We start from the raw sequence: 18,391 nt of genomic DNA, 5'->3' as shown, positions 1-18,391 counted from the left end.
TGTAACGTTTCGATAACCCTGGAAATCTTTCTAGGACAAGGTGACTTTTCAATGTATTTGCTTACATCACACCCTCCATGAAGAGCCTCCCACCGCCGTGCTAGTTCTGTCCTACCTGATAATTGTACCCACCTGTTGTCCCAGGTCTAAATCAGTCCCTGATTAGAGGGGAACATGCAGTGGAACGAGACTAGATTACTTCTTTGATATCTAAGAATCTAAGGGCTAGATTCAATCGGATTGAAATGCAGTGTCTTGGTGGAACGGATTTGAGCTGTCAATCCACAAGCAGCTTGTTGCCATTGAATGCAACACCTGACAAATCCCATGCATCAGAATCTGCATAATGAATTACCACCCAGATGTTTCAGCGGTGTGAGCAGTTGCTCGTGTGTCAAACCACTCCCTTATTATCCCTACTGTGTTAGAAGTTCAAAACGGCGCAAGAAAGTGTAGGCACTATCGATGTTAGAAATAACGACTCAAATGTCAAACCATTGGAGTAAACATGCGTACCCTAACAGCAAACGGAAGTTTTCCAATGGAAAAAAACACTTCTGTTCCGTTTGCAACAGAATCGACGTAATGAATACGGCCCCAGACGAGGTTCAAGCAGGTGAAAGACCCAACGGACAAAACAAACCTCACTCAACATTATATTTAATTTATTGTAAACCCAGTACAACTTCAAAAATGGAAAAAGAACAAGAAACCCCATGTAATCAATTAGTGTTCAATTTACATTCATGGTTAATGTCATTTGACTTCTGAGAAACATATCATTTCATATTATAAACTGGTCTGGAAAAGATCAAAGCCACTGAGGCAGCCAACTTCAAAGCACTTCATGTCGCAGGCATTCAAACGCAGACATGTCTCACTTTAGTCTTGATTAAATAGAGGCCTTACAGAAGGACCTTATTACACATGTACTGTCTGAAACGGATTACAATTTAGGCTTCTCTAAGTCTGAAAAGTTCCAAGTAAATCATACCATAATAGTATACTAAATACTTTGGACCAGTTACCAACTGACTCATGGCATTCCACCACCAGTGGTTAACAACTAGATTGAAATGTATAGTTTACACACGCTGTGTTTTGACAGACCTATGACGTAAATCTGATTATCCATCTCAACGACAACAATATAGAAGCCTCCGCAGTAACACTATCATTTCCTATCACCACCTCCAACCGTGGTAAGCACTAGCTGTTCAAGTCACAGAGATGGCCAATCCTTTAGGCAAACATGAAATGGATCAATCCCTGATAATGTTGAAATATGCCAGCATCCATCTTGACAATCAACTTAGTCCATATTTGTGACCTATGCACACCACTAATGCTCAACATCATTTTATCATCATAGTCCTAAGGCCCTACCTTAACAGTTGCTGAAATAGCTTCCTCTCCTGGGGCCCAGATTCACAAAACCTTAACTAGACCTTAACTATAGACTTGAAGAAAGTTGTTATTCCTCAAATGGTTATTGGACATTTTCTTGCCCTTTCTCCTTAAGAAGAAATTTGGTTCTTAATTCCAAGTTAGCTAAACTCTTGGCAGTGTGAGAAAAAGCTCATGAAAGCAGTTTAATTCACAAACTTCATCTCAAAGTTTCAGTATTGAAAATCTTAAACCCAATAACATGTTTTAGAGCAGTAATCATGCTAACATGATTGCCATTGCTAGCTAGATAAGTTGCCAAGAAATGAAGATTTGTAAGAAGATATTGTTGAGGAATTGCACTTAAACTATCTTATGAACGTATTTTTCTTCTTAAGAACCTTAAGTTTTTGCGTAAGAAGTGTTTAGTGAATCTGGGCCCTGGCCTTGGAAGAAAGGAGATGGGCCATTGCGATCTATACATGCTCAACATCTAACACCAACATGTGTGTAAGAATAAGTGCACTGACAAACTACCCAGCTGAGTGGATGTGTAATGCAGAGTTGAGCAAAGTAGCGTTGCAGAGCAGATGAGTGGGCTATTTGAGTGACGTGTGTCTGTTATCTGCGTATCCAGAGCCATCCGTTGAGCAGGCAGGCAGAAAGGAGCAGGGAGAAGAGCACCAGTTCAGTCTGTCTGCGTTCAGTGTTCTGCTTCTCCAGACCCGCCAGACGACGACTCATCTTCACCACCTGGACACGAGAAAGGCGCTGATCTGTTATAATGTAAGTGACAGATTTATTTTTTGTTTATACACAACATTTGTCGTAGTGTAAAGATGGCCTCAGTTTCTGAGACTCAAGAAAGGACATCTTACAGAAATGCAACATACAAGTTTCCATAACATTAGTGACTCAATGGCCAGAAGAAAATATTGAAGTTATGGCTCCATCTACTGGTTGAACACAGGCTACATTATCATAATTGCATTGATGGAACAAAAGCATAACATTCTGACCAGACCGGACACGTTGCGTGTGCGAGCGTCGCAAAATACATTTAGAAATCCATGTTATTCAATTATTGCGGGCGTCTGCGATGCCAAGGGCTAAAATAGAAGTCCCTATTTCTGACGACAGATCACGCTGAAAGTCCTGCCTCTCCCATTTCCTCATCAGTTTATAGAAGCAGGAACCCACGTGCCATCTCCTCATTGGCTATAACAACGTGGGTGATTGAAAGACAAACTGTTTTGCCGGTAGTCGTGGTAATACTATGAAAGTTTAGATGCCAATCCCCATATAAGTTCAAAGATGAAAAAGCCTGGAAGAAAGAGATGACTAGAAACGATTCGGTTGGCCGTTTTATGTGTGGATTAATTGGCGAAGTAGAGGAGCTTGTGCATTTCAGGTAAAATGACAACTCAATGTTTATATTCCAGGAAAAATAAGCTAGCTAAATAGGACAAATTAGCTAACAAGTGCAAGCTAACTAGCGAAATTGCCATACATGTTTAATGCTTTTCGACCTGTCCCCAAATTAATGTCATTGGTTCAGAGTTTGTTTTGATATTTTAACCTGCGTGTCGTGATCGCATCTTGTGTAGGGGGACAAAATAAATGTATGCACGATAGCGCATGCGCGCAGCCGGTTTAGGTTCGGTATAAGGCCGCACTAACAGTAAACAGGTTTATCGCGAGAGATTCAGGCCTAAATTAAGCCTAAAGATGCTACTGATGTCACTCACCAAGTCCCCTAATGTCTTACCAGCCCCATGAATTAATATAGGCCTATATAAACATTTCATGTAATTTCTAGCCTACTACATTTTATGACTGGATACATTGGCAGAATATTTTTTATACGACAAAATACAGGGTAGCCTGCCACTGACAGGTCTGAGTTTGTTGTGTGAATGAATAAATACATTTCTGGCTGTTTTTATTTTTACAATGCATCAGTGCAGCAATATACACTGCTCAAAAAAATAAAGGGAACACTTAAACAACACAATGTAACTCCAAGTCAATCACACTTCTGTGAAATCAAACTGTCCACATAGGAAGCAACACTGATTGACAATAAATGTCACATGCTGTTGTGCAAATGGAATAGACAACAGGTGGAAATTATAGGCAAGACACTCCCAATAAAGGAGTGGTTCTGCAGGAGGGGACCACAGACCACTTCTCAGTTCCTATGCTTCCTGGCTGATGTTTTGGTCACTTTCGAATGCTGGCGGTGCTTTCACTCTAGTGGTGGCATGAGACGGAGTCTACAACCCACACAAGTGGCACAGGTAGTGCAGCTCATCCAGGATGGAACATCAATGCGAGCTGTGGCAAGAAGGTTTGCTGTGTCTGTCAGCGTAGTGTCCAGATCATGGAGGCGCTAACATGAGACAGGCCAGTACATCAGGAGACGTGGAGGAGGCCGTAGGAGGGCAACAACCCAGCAGCAGGACCGCTACCTCCGCCTTTGTGCAAGGAGGAGCAGGAGGAGCACTGCCAGAGCCCTGCAAAATTACCTCCAGCAGGCCACAAATGTACATGTGTCTGCTCAAATGGTCAGAAACAGACTCCATGAGGGTGGTATGAGGGACCGACGTCCACAGGTGGGGGTTGTGCTTACAGCCCAACACCGTGCAGGAAGTTTTTCATTTGCCAGAGAACACCAAGATTGACAAATTCGCCACTGGCGCCCTGTGCTCTTCACAGATGAAAGCAGGTTCACACTGAGCACATGTGACAGACGTGACAGTCTGGAGACGCCGTGGAGAACGTTCTGCTGCCTGCAACATGCTCCAGCATGACCGGTTTAGCGGTGGGTCAGTCATGGTGTGGGGTGGCATTTCTTTGGGGGGCCGCACAGCCCTCCATGTGCTCGCCAGAGGTAGCCTGACTGCCATTAGGTACCGAGATGAGATCCTCAGACCCCTTGTGAGACCATATGCTGGTGCGGTTGGCCTCCTCCTAATGCAAGACAATGCTAGACCTCATGTGGCTGGAGTGTGTCAACAGTTCCTGCAAGAGGAAGGCATTGATGCTATGGACTGGCCCGCCCGTTCCCCAGACCTGAATCCAATTGAGCACATCTGGGACATCATGTCTCGCTCCATCCACCAACGTCACGTTGCACCACAGACTGTCCAGGAGTTGGCGGATGCTTTAGTCCAGGTCTGGGAGGAGATCCCTCAGGAGACCAGCCACCACCTCATCATGAGCATGTCCAGGCGTTGTAGGGAGAGTCATACAGGCACGTGGAGGCCACACACACTACTGTGCCTCATTTTGACTTGTTTTAAGGACATTACATCAAAGTTGGATCAGCCTGTAGTGTGGTTTTAATTTTGAGTGTGACTCCAAATCCAGACCTCCATGAGTTGATAAATTTGATTTCCATTCATCATTTTTGTGTGATTTTGTTGTCAGCACATTCAACTATGTAAAGAAAAAAGTATTTAAAAATAATATTTAATTCATTTAAATCTAGGATGTGTTATTTTAGTGTTCCCTTTATTTTTTTTAGCAGTGTATTAATTTAGCCTTTGTGATTACATTACACCAGAGCTACATGTCACTTTCGCCATTCAAACTTCCCTGCCAGTTCATTGCCAACACTGACCTATTTTATTGCAATTCAGCAAGCAAGAGGATTGATCGATGCTTTTTAAATTGCTCAAAAGTTTCTAACTACATGGAACAAAAATGTCAACACAATATGTAAAGTGTTGGTCCTGTTTCATGATCTGAAAAAGATCCCAGAAATGTTCCATACTCATGAAAAGCTTAATCTCAGATTTTGTTCAAATTTGTGTACATCCCTATTAGTGAGTATTTCTCTTTTGCCAAGATAATCCATCTACCTGACAGGTGTGGCATATCAATAAACTGATTAAACAGCATGATAATTACACAGGTGCACCTTGTTCTGGGGACAAAATGCCACCAAAAAATTCAGTTTTGTCAAAGAACTCAATGCCACAGATGGCTCAAGTTGAGGGAGGGTGCAATTGGCATGCTGACTGCAGGAATGTCCACCAGAGCTTTTGCCAGAGAATTAAAATGGCCATTTCTCTACCATAAGCCTCCTCCCGTCATTTTAGAGAATTTGGCAGTACGTCCAACCAGCCTCACAACCGCAGGCCACTTGTATGGCGTCTTGCGGACAAGCGGTTTGCTGACGTCTACATTGTGACCAGATAGACCCATGTTGGCAGTGGGGTTATGGTATGGGCAGACAAGTTATGGTCAACTTACAATTGCATTTTATTGATGGCACCATTCAGGTGGTGAGGGTAGGCAACAACATCTCCACCCCGCTGATCCTCAACACTGGGGCCCCACAAGGGTGCATCCTGAGCCCTCTCCTGTACTCCCTGTTCACCCACGACTGCGTGGCCACGCACGCCTCCAACTCAATCATCAAGTTTGCGGACGACACAACAGTGGTAGGCTTGATTACCAACAACGACGAGATAGCCTACAGGGAGGAGGTGAGGGCCCTCGGAGTGTGGTGTCAGGAAAATAACCTCACACTCAACGTCAACAAAACTAAGGAGATGATTGTGGACTTCAGGAAACAGCAGAGGGAACACCCCCCTATCCACATCGATGGAAGGGTAGTGGAGAGGGTAGTAAGTTAAGTTCCTCGGCGTACACATCACAGACAAACTGAATTGGTCCACCCACACAGACAGCATCGTGATTTTTTTTTTCCTCATTTTGTCTGTCATAGTTGAAGTGTACCTATGATGAAAATTAAGTGGGAGAACTTGCACAATTGGTGGCTGACTAAATACTTTTTTGCCCCACTGTATATAAAAAAGTTAAAAAACAAGCCCTCTCACTGTTAACTGCATTTATTTTCAGCAAACATGTGTAAATACTTGCATGAACATAAGATTAAACAGCTGAGAGAAACTGAACAAATTCCACAGACTGTGACTAACAGAAATTGAATAATGTGTCCCTGAACAAAGGGGGAGTCAAAATCAAAAGTAACAGTCAGTATCTGGTGTGGCCATCAGCTGCATTGAGTACTGTAGTGGACTGCACCAGATTTGCCAGTTCTTGCTGTGAGATGTGACCCCACTCTTCCACCAAGGCACCAGCAAGTTCCCGGACATTTCGGGGGGATGGTCCTAGCCCTCACCCTCCAAGCCAACAGGTCCCAGACGTGCTCAATGGGATTGAGATCCGGGCTCTTCGCTAGCCATGGCAGAACACTGACATTCCTGTTTTGCAGGAAATCACGCACAGAACGAGCAGTATGGCTGGTGGCATTGTCACGCTGGAAGGTCATGTCAGGATGAGCCTGCAGGAAGGGTAGCTCATGAGGGAGGAGGATGTCTTCCCTGTAACGCACAGCGTTGAGATTGCCTGCAATGACAACAAGCTCAGTCTGATGATGCTGTGACACAAAGCCCCTAGACCATGACGGACCCACCACCTCCAAATCGGTCCTGCTCCAGAGTACAGGCCTCAGTGTAACGCTCATTCCTTCAACGATAAGTATGAATCCGACCATCACCCCCGGTGAGACAAAACTGCGACTAGTCAATGAAGAGCACTTTTTGCCAGTGCCTTACAACAGGCCTACAACCCTCAGTCCAGCCTCTCTCAGCCTATTGCGGACAGTCTGAACACTGATGGAAGGATTGTGCGTTCCTGGTGTAACTCGGGCAGTTGTTGTTGCCATCCTGTCCCGCAGGTGTGATGTTCGGATGTACTGATCCTATGCAGGTGTTGTTACACGTGGTCTGCCACTGCGAGGACGATGAACTGTCCATCCTGTCTCAGGCGTCTCACAGTACGGACATTGCAATTTATTGCCCTGGCCACATCTGCAGTCCCCATGCAGCATGCCTAAGGCACGTTCACGCAGATGAGCAAGGACCCTGGGCATCTTTCTTTTGGTGTTTTTCAGAGTCCGTAGAAAGGCCTCTATAGTGTCCTAAGTTTTCATAACTGTGACCTTCATTGCCTACTGTCTGTAAGCTGTTAGTGTCTTAACGACTGTTCCACAGGTGCATGTTCATTAATTGTTTATAGTTAATTATTGAACAAGCATGGGAAACAGTGTTTACAATGAAGATCTGAAGTTATTTGGATATTTACTAATGATCTTTTAAAAGACAGGGTCCTGAAAAAGGAACGTTTCTTTTTTTGCTGAGTTTATATGCTACTCGTTTAAGAGAGAGGGGGAAGAGATAGGCAAGTTGTCTGTCGAGATGTGCGAAAGTAAAAAAAACAGTGAAATATCCGCCAGAGTATAGGCTACTCTTAGATAAAATAATTAATCAAATAAAAATGAAGGCCCAGTGTCAACATAACCACCGATTGCTTCACTAAAATGTATCAATGGCTGATAGAAGACATGCACTCAATCTGTCCATAGCCTATTTTCAAATGGTTGTCAATTTCATCTTCATATAGCCTAGGCCTATATCACAGCTGGCTCTATAGCTTCCCCTTAACTTTCCACGTCAATTTATATTATATTGATTTTGCATTATCCTATAAGGTAGACTAGTTCACATACAGGTGTCAATCAGACAGTGTCATTCAGACGTTCAATGGAAGGCAAAAGTAGCTCATTATTGTCTCTTTTCACCCACGAGAGGGGTTATTAGCCTGCTTACCTGTCTCCTAAGTACGATGAATTCCACAGCTGCACATCCCTCATCTGGGCTCATCCAGGAGTCCCGCATGGCACTGCCAACCGCACAAACAGGGATAAAGGTAAATGGTGCATGTGCACACACACCCACATTTCAATGCTTTAGGCTTCAGAAAAGTGTTGTTGGTACCACAAAACAAGCCCAATAATAGGAAATGCCAATGGTTTGCCAGAACTTGTCACCTTTTCCTGTCTGTTTCGACATACACAGGGGGCTCCTCAACCACAGCAGTAGTTGGGTGTTCAGGAGAGCTGAACCTTTAAACCAGGGAGAGAGACCACAGTCTGCAAAGGGGCTTTCAACACAAGGCAGATAGAAGAACAACAGGGAAGGATCCAGCATGAGGAAAAACAACCAGAAGTGGGCAACAAAAGACAGCACAAAGCAGTAGTAAGATGAAGTTGTCCCATGGATGCTGATCTAAGATCAGTTTTCCATTGTTGCCTGTAAAGGCTAAGGTTAGGATTAGGGTACAATGGGCTGAGCCAAGATGTGCGCCAACTGGCAACTTCTACCCGAAGCAAGAGCAAAGCAGGGAGAAGCAGCATGCAGAGTTTAGAGTGCAGAGGGACGGGACAGTTCATCACTAAGGACTTAACATGGTCCACACAGACCCGCATATTAATGAAGTGGGCACGACAGCGCCTCTTCCCCCTCAGGTGGCTGAAAAAATTTGGCATGGGCCCATTCTCAATAAGTGCTACAGCTGGACCCTCAAGAGCACCTTGACTGGCTGCATCACCGCTTGCTATGGCAAATGCAACTCCCTCGACCGCAAAGCGCTACAGAGGGTGGTGCGGACGGCCCTGTACATCACTGGGGCAGAGCTCCCTTGCCTTCCAGGACCTCTAATATCAGGCGGGGTAAGAAGAAGGTCTGAAAAATTGTCAAAGACTCAGCCACCCTAGTCATAGACTGTGCTCTTTCCATGACACAGATTGACCAGGTGAAAGCTATGATCCCATATTGATGTCACCTGTTAAATCCACTTCAATCAGTGTAGATGAAGGAGAGGAGACAGGTTAAAGAAGGATTGTTAAGCCTTGAGACGGATTGTGTATGTGTGTCATTCAGAGGGTGAATGGGCAAGACAAAATATTGGCGTGCCTTTGAACGAGGTATGGTAGTAAGTGCCAGGCGCACCGGTTTGTGTCAAGAACTGCAACGCTGCTGGGTTTTTCACACTCAACAGTTTCCCGTGTGTATCAAGAATGGTCCACCACCCAAAGGACATTCAGCCAACTTGACAGCTGTGGGAAGCATTGGAGTCAACAGGGGCCAGTATCCCTGTGGACCGCTTGACACCTTGTAGAGTCCATGTCCTGACAAATTGAGGCTGTTCTGAGGGCAAAACTGGGGGGTCAACTCAATATTAGGATGTTCTTAATATTTTGTACACTATATCCAGTACCAGTCAAAAGTTGACACCTACTCATTCCAGTTTTTTTTCTACATTGTAGAATAGTGAAGACATCAAAACTATGAAATAGCACATATGGAATGATGTAGTAACCAAATAAGTGTTCAATCAAAAATATATTTGATCGTTTTTGGTTACTACATGATTCCATATGTATTATTTCATAGTTTTGATGTCTTCACTATTATTCTACAATGTAGAAAATAAAAAATTTAAGAAAAACCCTTGAATGAGTAGGTGTCAACTTTTGACTGGTACTGTAAATACAGACACCATTTTACTCATTATTATTATATATCATGATTCCTAGTCACTTTATGTCCATATCTACCTCAAATACCTTATCTTCTTGTTTTTTACTCTGCATCGTTGGAAAGGGCTAATAAGCAAGCATTTCATGGTATACTTGGGGCGGCAGGTAGCCTAGTGGTTAGAGCACTTAACCCACTGTTCCTAGGCCGTCATTGTAAATAATCATTTGTTCTTAACTGACTTGCCTAGTAAAATAAAAGGTCAAATAAAAATAGTATGATTTCAACCTAAGTCGTGAGTAAAGGAAGTGATCCTGTAGTCAAGAATGAATCCTTTATTGAGGCAAAAGCTTTGCCAAGAAAGTTAGAACTAGTAGTGTAAGGACATAAATGCAAGCCCAAGCAAGGAAGAAATGGAAGGAGGTTAGGTGCCATTTGTTAAGATTTCGGTTTGGGTAGGCAGGGGTCACTCAGGTCGGAGAAGGTAGGACCCCTAACCTGTATTTCTGAGTGACAGTCTGCAGAAGGCACTGTGAGGCCTGCTGGCCCAGTTCCTTGGCAGCCTGCAGCATGGTCTGTGGGGACAGGAGGCTGGGTAGGGTGGCAGGGAGCCCCAGGGGCATGGGCAGGGTGTCTGCAGCAGCAGTAGAGGAGCGCTGAGGGGGGCATCCTGCACCGCCGCAACTACAACAGGCACAAGTGAGGGGTGGGGGTGGGTTGGGTCACCAAGACAGACAGAGGGGTACAACACTTACCAAGCATAGTGACAACGCCACAACTTCACGTTGCCTCCAATATAACCTACATGTAAGGAGAGGCTAGAGATCAGAGAAACCAATGTGTCTCCCTCTGCTGGAAACACAGGAAACACAGGTGACGAATAGGAGGACAACGCTGCATGGGGCCTGAGGCAGCGCAAAGTCAATAGAATGTAGTGTCCCAAGCCAACAATGCAACTTCCCCTTTGTGTCTTTCTGAAATGTTCCAGGTGTTGAAAGAATTTTGTAATTTTGTAAGTAATTTATGCTACTCTGGTTACATATGGCCCGAGTTGTCTCGTCCACAAGGTGATGAAAACCAACAAAAATCATGCTTCAAAGTGAAGTGTTCTGAAAACATTCAGCACCATGTGTTTTGGGAGCTTTTTGTAATGTGTTTTTTTAGCTTTTTTTCTCCACTTTTGAGGAAGCGTTGTACATGTAACCACCTCACTGGGCAGAGGAGCATGCAGAGAGGCAGGTAGCCTAGCGGCTAAGAGCGTTGGGCCAGTAACCAGAAGACCGCTGGTTCAAATCCCCGAGCCAACGAGGTGAAAAATCTGTCGATGTGCCCTTGAGCAAGGCACTTAACCCTAAATTCTCCTGTAAGTCGCTCTGGATAAGAGCTTCTACTAAATGACAAATGTAAATGTAATAAGCCACTCAGTCTGGTCCAAGGAAAGAGATGGATCTCTATGGTGACATTTAAAAGGAGTTAAAAAAGTGTTTAATCCAATGTGCCTTGTACTTACGAGATAGGGGTGTGCGGTGTCTGTTTGCAGGTGGGGGTGCCAGGGTTGCTCCTGCCAAAAGCCTGGTCACTGTAGGACCTACGCAGTGGACTCTGTCACAGAAGAGAGAAAGAGTAACATGAGTTCAATAAGGAAGAGATGGGTAACTGGTGGCCCCCTTTGGTAGGCCTGCGGATCAATTTCCAAATCCAGTGATGCAAACTGGTGAGGGCCCAAAAAGGTGACACTTTTTTTTTGCACTGAAACATGCAAAGTACACCTGGCATACCCCTTTTTATCCACTGTATTGAAAAAGAGGGAGGGTAATGGTGTTCCTTTCAACTCTATAGTGGCTTCCAGCTTAAGCCAGGCTCAGCTACACTTAATCCCTGAATCCACTTGTTTAACAAGCAACGCCTAAGTTTCACCTAATTCTCGCATTCTGAAAATTAACCACATACTGTAGAGGGAATTCGTAGGTGATCGAATAAACCCCCACTTCCTTCCTTCTGCTAGCAAACGTGCAATCTTTGGACAATAAAATAGATGACCCACACAGAAGATTAAACTACCAACGGGACATTCAAAACTGTAATATCTTATGCTTCATTGACGTGACTGAACAACGCCACTATCAACATACAGCTGGCTGGTTATACGCTGCACCGGCAGGATAGAACAGCGGCGTCTGGTAAGACAAGGGGAGGCGGACTATGTATTTTTGTAAATAACAGCTGGTGCACGATATCTAAGGAAGTCTCGAGCTATTGCTCGCCTGAGGTAGAGTATCTCATGATAAACTGTAGACCACACTACCTGCCTAGAGAATTTATCTGTATTTTTCGTAGCTATTTACATACCACCACAGTCAGAGGCTGGCACTAAGACAGCATTGAATGAGCTGTATTCCGCCATAAGCAAACAAGAAAACGCTCACCCAGAGGCAGCACTCCTAGTAGCTGGGGACTTTAATGCAGGGAAACTTAAATCAGTTTTACCAACTTTCTTTCAGTATGTTAAATGTGCAACCCCCAAAAAAATAACTCGATCACTTTTACTCCACGTACAGAGGCGCATACAAAGCTCTCCCTCACCCTCCATTTGGCAAATCTGACCATAATTCTATCCTCCTGATTCCTGCTTACAATCAAAAATGAAAGCGGGAAGCACCAGTGACTAGATCAATAAAAAAGTGGTCAGATGAAGCAGATGCTAAGCTACAGGACTGTTTTTCTAGCACAGACTGGAATATGATCCGGGATTCCTCCAATGGCATTGAGGGGTACACCACATCAGTCATTGGCTTCATCAATAAGTGCATCGATGACATCGTCCCCAAAGTGACCGTACGTACATACCCCAACCAGAAGCCATGGATTACAGGCAACATCCACACTGAGCTAAAGGCTAGAGCTGCCGCTTTCAAGGAGCAGGACTCTAACCCGGAAGCTTGCTATGCCCTCCGACTTACCATCAAACAGGCAAAGCATCAATACAGGACTAAGATCGAATCGTACTACACCGGCTCTGACGCTCGTTGGATGTGGCAGGGCTTGCAAACCATTACAATCTACAAAGGGAAGCACAGCCAAGAGCTGCCCAGTGACACAAGCCTAACAGATGAGCTAAACTACTTCTATGCTTGCTTCAAGGCAAATAACACTTAAACATACATGAGAGCACCAGCTGTTCCGAAAGACTGATCACGCTGTCCGGCCCCAATGTGAGTAAGAGCGTTAAAACTGATCAACATTCACAAGGCCGCAGGGCCAGACGGATAGCCAGGACATGTACTGCGAGCACACGCCGACCAACTGGCAAGTGTCTTCACTGACATTTTCTACCTCTCCCTGTCCGAGTCTGTAATACCAACATGTTTTAAGCAAACCACCATAGTGCCTGTGCCCAAGAACACTAAGGTAACCTGCCTAAACAACTACCGACACGTAGCACTCACGTCTGTAGCCATGAAGTGCTTTGAAAGGCTGCTCATGGCTCACATCAACACCATTAACCCGAGACCCACTCCAATTTGCATACCGCCCCAACAGGGCCAAGCTTCCTGCCATCCAGGACCTCTATACCAGGCGGTGTCAGAGGAAGGCCCTAAAAATTGTCAAAGCTCCAGCCACCCTAGTCATAGTCGGTTTTCACTGCTACCGCACGGCAAGCGGTACCGGAGCTCCAAGTCTAGGTCCAAGAGGCTTCTAAACAGCTTCTACCCGAAGCCATAAGACTCTTGAACATCTAATCAAATGTCTACCTAGACTATTTGCATTGTACACCCCCACCTTTTTTTGTTTTTACACGGCTGCCACTCTGTTGTTATCCATGCACAGTCACTTTAATAACTCTACCTACATGTACATATTACCTTAACTAACCGGTGCCCCCACACATTGACTCTGTACCGGTACCCCCCTGTATATAGTCTCGCTATTGTTATTTTACTGCTGCTCCTTAATTACTTGTTACTTTTATTTCTTATTCTTATCCTTTTTTAACTGTTTTGTCAGTTAGGGGCTCGTAAGTAAGCATTTCACTGGTTGCTGTTGTATTCGGCGCATGTGACTAATATAATTTGATTTGAAAACAGTTCGTTAACATTTCACACAGATTGCCAGGGTCCACTAAGCAACTAACGCATTATAACTTGAGGAACGACAAGGAGTTGTATACCAGTTAATACTATAGCGAATGGTTAGGTTACTAACATTAGCTCATCTGATGTTGTAACGTTAGCTGTCTGACGTTATTAGCCAGCTAATTTTCACTCCATAAACTCAATTATTTGATCAGTTATGTTGGCTAATGTGGCTCAACATATCTCTGGCTAGCTAACGGAGAATTCTATCCAGCTACTGTAGCAAGATGCTTAACAATGCTAACAATACTTGTTCCACCACATTTTCTCCCTCACCTCAAACTTTCCAAATTCCAGTTGCACGATTCTACACGAATCACATAGGTCACCTATTTTGGATTCAAAACGGCGTATTTCGCCAAAAAGGTGACTAGTTTGCATCCCTGCAAATCTCTTTTGGGTGAGGTGGGACTCCGTCAGGTAAAAGAGCAGAATACACAAGTTGCAATTTAGAAATGTGGTTGTGCATCAGCAGTTTCTCTTGTTATGTCAGTCACTCAATTAGCCATGTCAGCAAACATTTTTAGATTGTAAATTGATCTTGAGGCCAGCTAAACTTGTAGTAATCATGGTTGAAATACCAAACGGGGGCTCCCTTGATTTTGTTAGTCATTCTCAGGCAAACATTTCTCTCCACCCGATGGCAAAATGTGTACAATTGCATGAAATTAACTAAAACTTTTAATTTTGCTTAGGCCCACCAAAAGGCTAGTGCCGGCTGACAATGTTTAGGTATAGATATAGCTATGCAGAACCGAAAGCCACTGCGGCCCCCCGTGTTGAATCCAGATCTTTTTGGTGGCCCCCACCCCCATCAAAGTTGGCCATCCCTGAGTTCGATGGTGAGGATAGGTCCAGATGGAAGCTGCTGGGAATGTTTCAATCCAGGTGGTACCTGCATATTGAATCTTTTGCTAACTCCATCTCCTCAAATGCTATCCCCAAGCATGACTCTGAACACTTTAAAGAATGACACAGAGCAATGGCTTGACACTAAATGTATCGGTGACACTACACTTATCCAATTATTGTCAGACAACTCATTCCCAAAGAAAAGGTCCAGTCTCCACTCTCACATACCTGCACTGGTTCCCTCATGTAGGGGTCTCTTTCTCTGTTCCAGGCACTGTGCTGCTGTGCCTCCCATGCAGGCCCCAGAGGGAGGGCTGAGCCTGGCTTGGATGACGTGAACAGTGGATGGGGGCTCATGTCCGGGGCATCTATTAGTAAGTCACAAAGATATAAGAACACCGAGATATGATAGGGACTCACACACAGATCTCATTATTGCTCTGACCCAAATCCTGAAAAAAAAATGAAAAAACAGAGCATTTTAGACCAGCATTGTTAAGTGGCTAAAGGAGTTTTTCTGACCCGTCTTCGTTCTATCGCAACTCTACTTCAAGTTCCTTGGTGTGCACATCACCAATAAACTATCACTGTCCAAACACACCAAGACAGTCGTGAAGAGGGCACAACAAATCCTATTCGCCCTCAGGAGACAAAAGATTTGGCATGGGTCCTCAGAGACTCAAAGTTATAGAGCTGCACCTTGGTTGCATCAATGCCTGGTATGGCAACTGCTCAGCCTCCGACCGCACGACAGAGGGTAGTGCGTACAGCCCAGAACATCACTGGGGCCAAGTTTCCTGCCATCCAGGACCTCTATACCAGGCGGTGTCAGAGGAAGACCCTAAAAATTGTAAAAGATGGTTCTCTCTGCTACCGCACGGCAAGTGGTACCGGAGTTCCATGTCTAGGTCCAAAAGGCTTCTTAACAAGCCATAAGACTCCTGAACAGCTAATCAAATTGCTACCCAAACAATTTGCATTGCATTGCCCCCCATGTACATATTACCTCAACTAACCGGTGCCCCCGCACATTGACTCTGTACCGGTACCCCCTGTATATAGCCTCGCTACTGTTATTTTAATGCTGCTCTTTAATTAATTGTTACTTTTATTTTTGTATCTATTTTTTACTTAACACTTATTTTTCTTAAAACTACATTGTTGGTTAAAACCTCTTGGGGCTAGGGGGCAGAATTTTCACTTTTGGATAAATAGCGTGCCCAATTTCAACTTCCTGCTACTCAGGCCAAGAATATAAGATATGCATATTATTCATAGATTTGGATAGAAAACACTCTGAAGTTTCTAAAACTGTTTGAATCATGTCTGAGTATAACAGGCAAAACCCTGAGGACTAACTGTTCAGATGTATTATTATTTTTTACCTGTTCCCTGCCTTGTTATTGCCAAGGGATATTTCGTAGGAACCTGTTTTCAGTTCCTACCGCTTCCACTGGATGTCACCAGTCTTTGGAATTTGGTTGAGGTTATTCCTTTGTGCAATGAAGAAGTAGGCCAACTCGGAACTGGGTAAACTTTTGTGAGTTGTTTGTTTTCTTTCCTGTATTGAAGATTGCCCCGTCTACAATTTGATCGATTATTACCTTTTAAAAATACCTAAAGTTGTATTACAAAAGTAGTTTGAAATATTTTGGCAAAGTTTATAGGCAACTTTTGAAATATTTTGTTAGTGACGTTGCGTTTTTTGTAAGCTGTTTTTTTCTGGATCAAACGCGCTTTATAAATGGACATTTTGGATATATATGGACGGAATTAATCGAACAAAAGGACCAATTGTGATGTTTATGGGACATATTGGAGTGCCAACAAAAGAAGCTCGTCAAAGGTGATGCATGTTTTATATTTTATTTCAGCGTTTTGTGTAGCGCCTGCAGGGTTGAAATATGCTAGTAACTCCTTTGTTTACTGCTGGTGCAGATGGTGCAGGCTATCAGATATTAGCTTCTTATACTTTCGCCGAAAAGCATTTTTAAAATCTGACATGTTGGCTGGATTCACAGCGAGTGTAGCTTTTATTGAGTATCTTACATGTGTGATTTAATGAAAGCTTGAATTTTATAGTATTTTATTTTAATCTGGCGCTCTGCATTTTCCCTGCCAATTGGCCAGTTGAGACATTTGCATCCCGCCTATCCCTAATTAAGGGCTTGTAAGTAAGCATTTAACTTTAAGGTCTACACCTGCTGTATTCGACACGTGACAAATACAATTTTATTTTGATTTGAACTTAAGCCATATAAATGCCTCCTGTTTTGTCTTTATCAATAGGCCCATCTCCAGACCAGCCATGTCCCCACCTGTGAGAGACAGCCTGTCTGGGATGTGCATGCTGTAAGAAGCAGGACAGTCAGCACACTCCTGCCTCTCCTCTTCCCATCTCTGTCCCATGCCTGGCCCCACTCTCAGCCGGTCGGGGACACGCATCTTCTGGTTGATGGCCTCAGAGAAGATGGTGTCACGGCCGCTGCGCACCTGGGAAACGTCACCCCGAAACTCCGAAGAGGCCATGGCAGCTGCTGTTTTAAGATCAAAATGTGTTACAACTTCTGAAGTCAGTCACAGTGCATCTTTGACAAGCCTATACTACCCCTGTAAGACTATACTTGGATGTAGTTAGCTGATTAGGCAACAGGATTAGTCAAATGTTAGTAGGTTCATTTTCATGCAGTGTGGATTAGCTGGAACTATCTTTGTTTTATTCTTTGGGTGCATAAATCCAGTCTGCCCAACTCCATCGTAAAATCTTTGAGTTTAATTGGCTAGCGGCCTGTCAAATCATTGCAGATGGCAGGCAACTCAATTCAATTAATGTGAGAACAGCGTACCTAGGTGGCTAGTTGTCTGATTAATCAGGCTGTAATACACAATGAATTGGTATATACCGCCTTAAAGTAATGCCTGCAAATCATGTATATTTTGCTTACATCACAGAATGCTTAATAAAATTACATTTAAACTTACTATACCGGTTGTCTGTGCAGTTTGTCTTCAACTGCTCTATGGAACCAAGAATGCCATGACAATGAAAATGGTTCTGAATCAGGGTAGAGTAGAGAACAATCCACACTATTTTGGGAATTGCAGATTTTTGTGTAGATATAAATCAGAATATTTGTTTTTGAAATTCACACACAAAAAAAGGTGTTGATTGTTCTCCACCCTCCCCTGATTGAGATAATAGCCTACCATTTACTTTGTCATTGCACGCTTAGCTGGCTAACGTTATTCATAGTTTTTTTCGTCATCATACTTTGAACATTGCCCTGTCGTCATTACGCTTTCTACAGTAAAATAAAATACATGTAAGATATATCTAGCAAGAAAGATGACAGACCTGAGGAGTAACTTGCAGTGCAGAGATCTTTGGCCAGCTAAATTAGCGAGTAGCTTTGCTAGCTAGCTTGTCAGTTAGAATGCAAGCGACCTAGCTAGAGGCTAAAGTTAGCTGGAGTAAAGCTGATAGCCAAATAAGTTGGTCAACTATCACGAAGTTATCAGCAGCAATTTGACATTATCTTTAACAACGTGGCTAGACATTTAGATAAACGCGTAGGGAACTGGCAAGCTATGTAGCTAAACTTTATAAAGTTGACATTAGCTAGCTGGCTACCCTACTAACGACCTTCTTCGGTATCATTGCGTTTG

The 18,391-nt window shown here is 43.8% G+C and overlaps 1 protein-coding gene across 5 annotated transcripts; it reads right to left on the bottom strand.

Annotated features, from left to right (window-relative positions):
- Window positions 1–648: 648 nt before the first annotated feature.
- LOC115105491 (mitochondrial fission factor homolog B-like) lies at window positions 649–18,391 on the bottom strand. Of its 5 annotated transcripts, none has more exons than XM_029627599.2 (8): window positions 18,081–18,391; window positions 17,044–17,262; window positions 14,954–15,093; window positions 11,251–11,342; window positions 10,239–10,424; window positions 8,252–8,326; window positions 8,031–8,103; window positions 649–2,139 (listed from the first exon to the last, which is right to left on the bottom strand). In XM_029627599.2, exons 2-8 carry the CDS (start codon window positions 17,252–17,254, stop codon window positions 2,008–2,010), a joined length of 909 nt encoding a protein of 302 aa, XP_029483459.1. In that variant the 5' UTR covers window positions 17,255–17,262; window positions 18,081–18,391; the 3' UTR covers window positions 649–2,007. The 5 variants fall into 5 exon arrangements, with proteins under 5 accessions (XP_029483459.1, XP_029483460.1, XP_029483461.1 ...); XM_029627600.2 differs by having other exon boundaries at window positions 17,044–17,259; XM_029627603.2 differs by having other exon boundaries at window positions 2,078–2,162.

Source organism: Oncorhynchus nerka, linkage group LG22, assembly GCF_034236695.1.
Source record: "Oncorhynchus nerka isolate Pitt River linkage group LG22, Oner_Uvic_2.0, whole genome shotgun sequence".
NCBI classification, from domain to species: domain Eukaryota; kingdom Metazoa; phylum Chordata; class Actinopteri; order Salmoniformes; family Salmonidae; genus Oncorhynchus; species Oncorhynchus nerka.
This window is presented reverse-complemented; position numbering and strand designations above follow the sequence as displayed.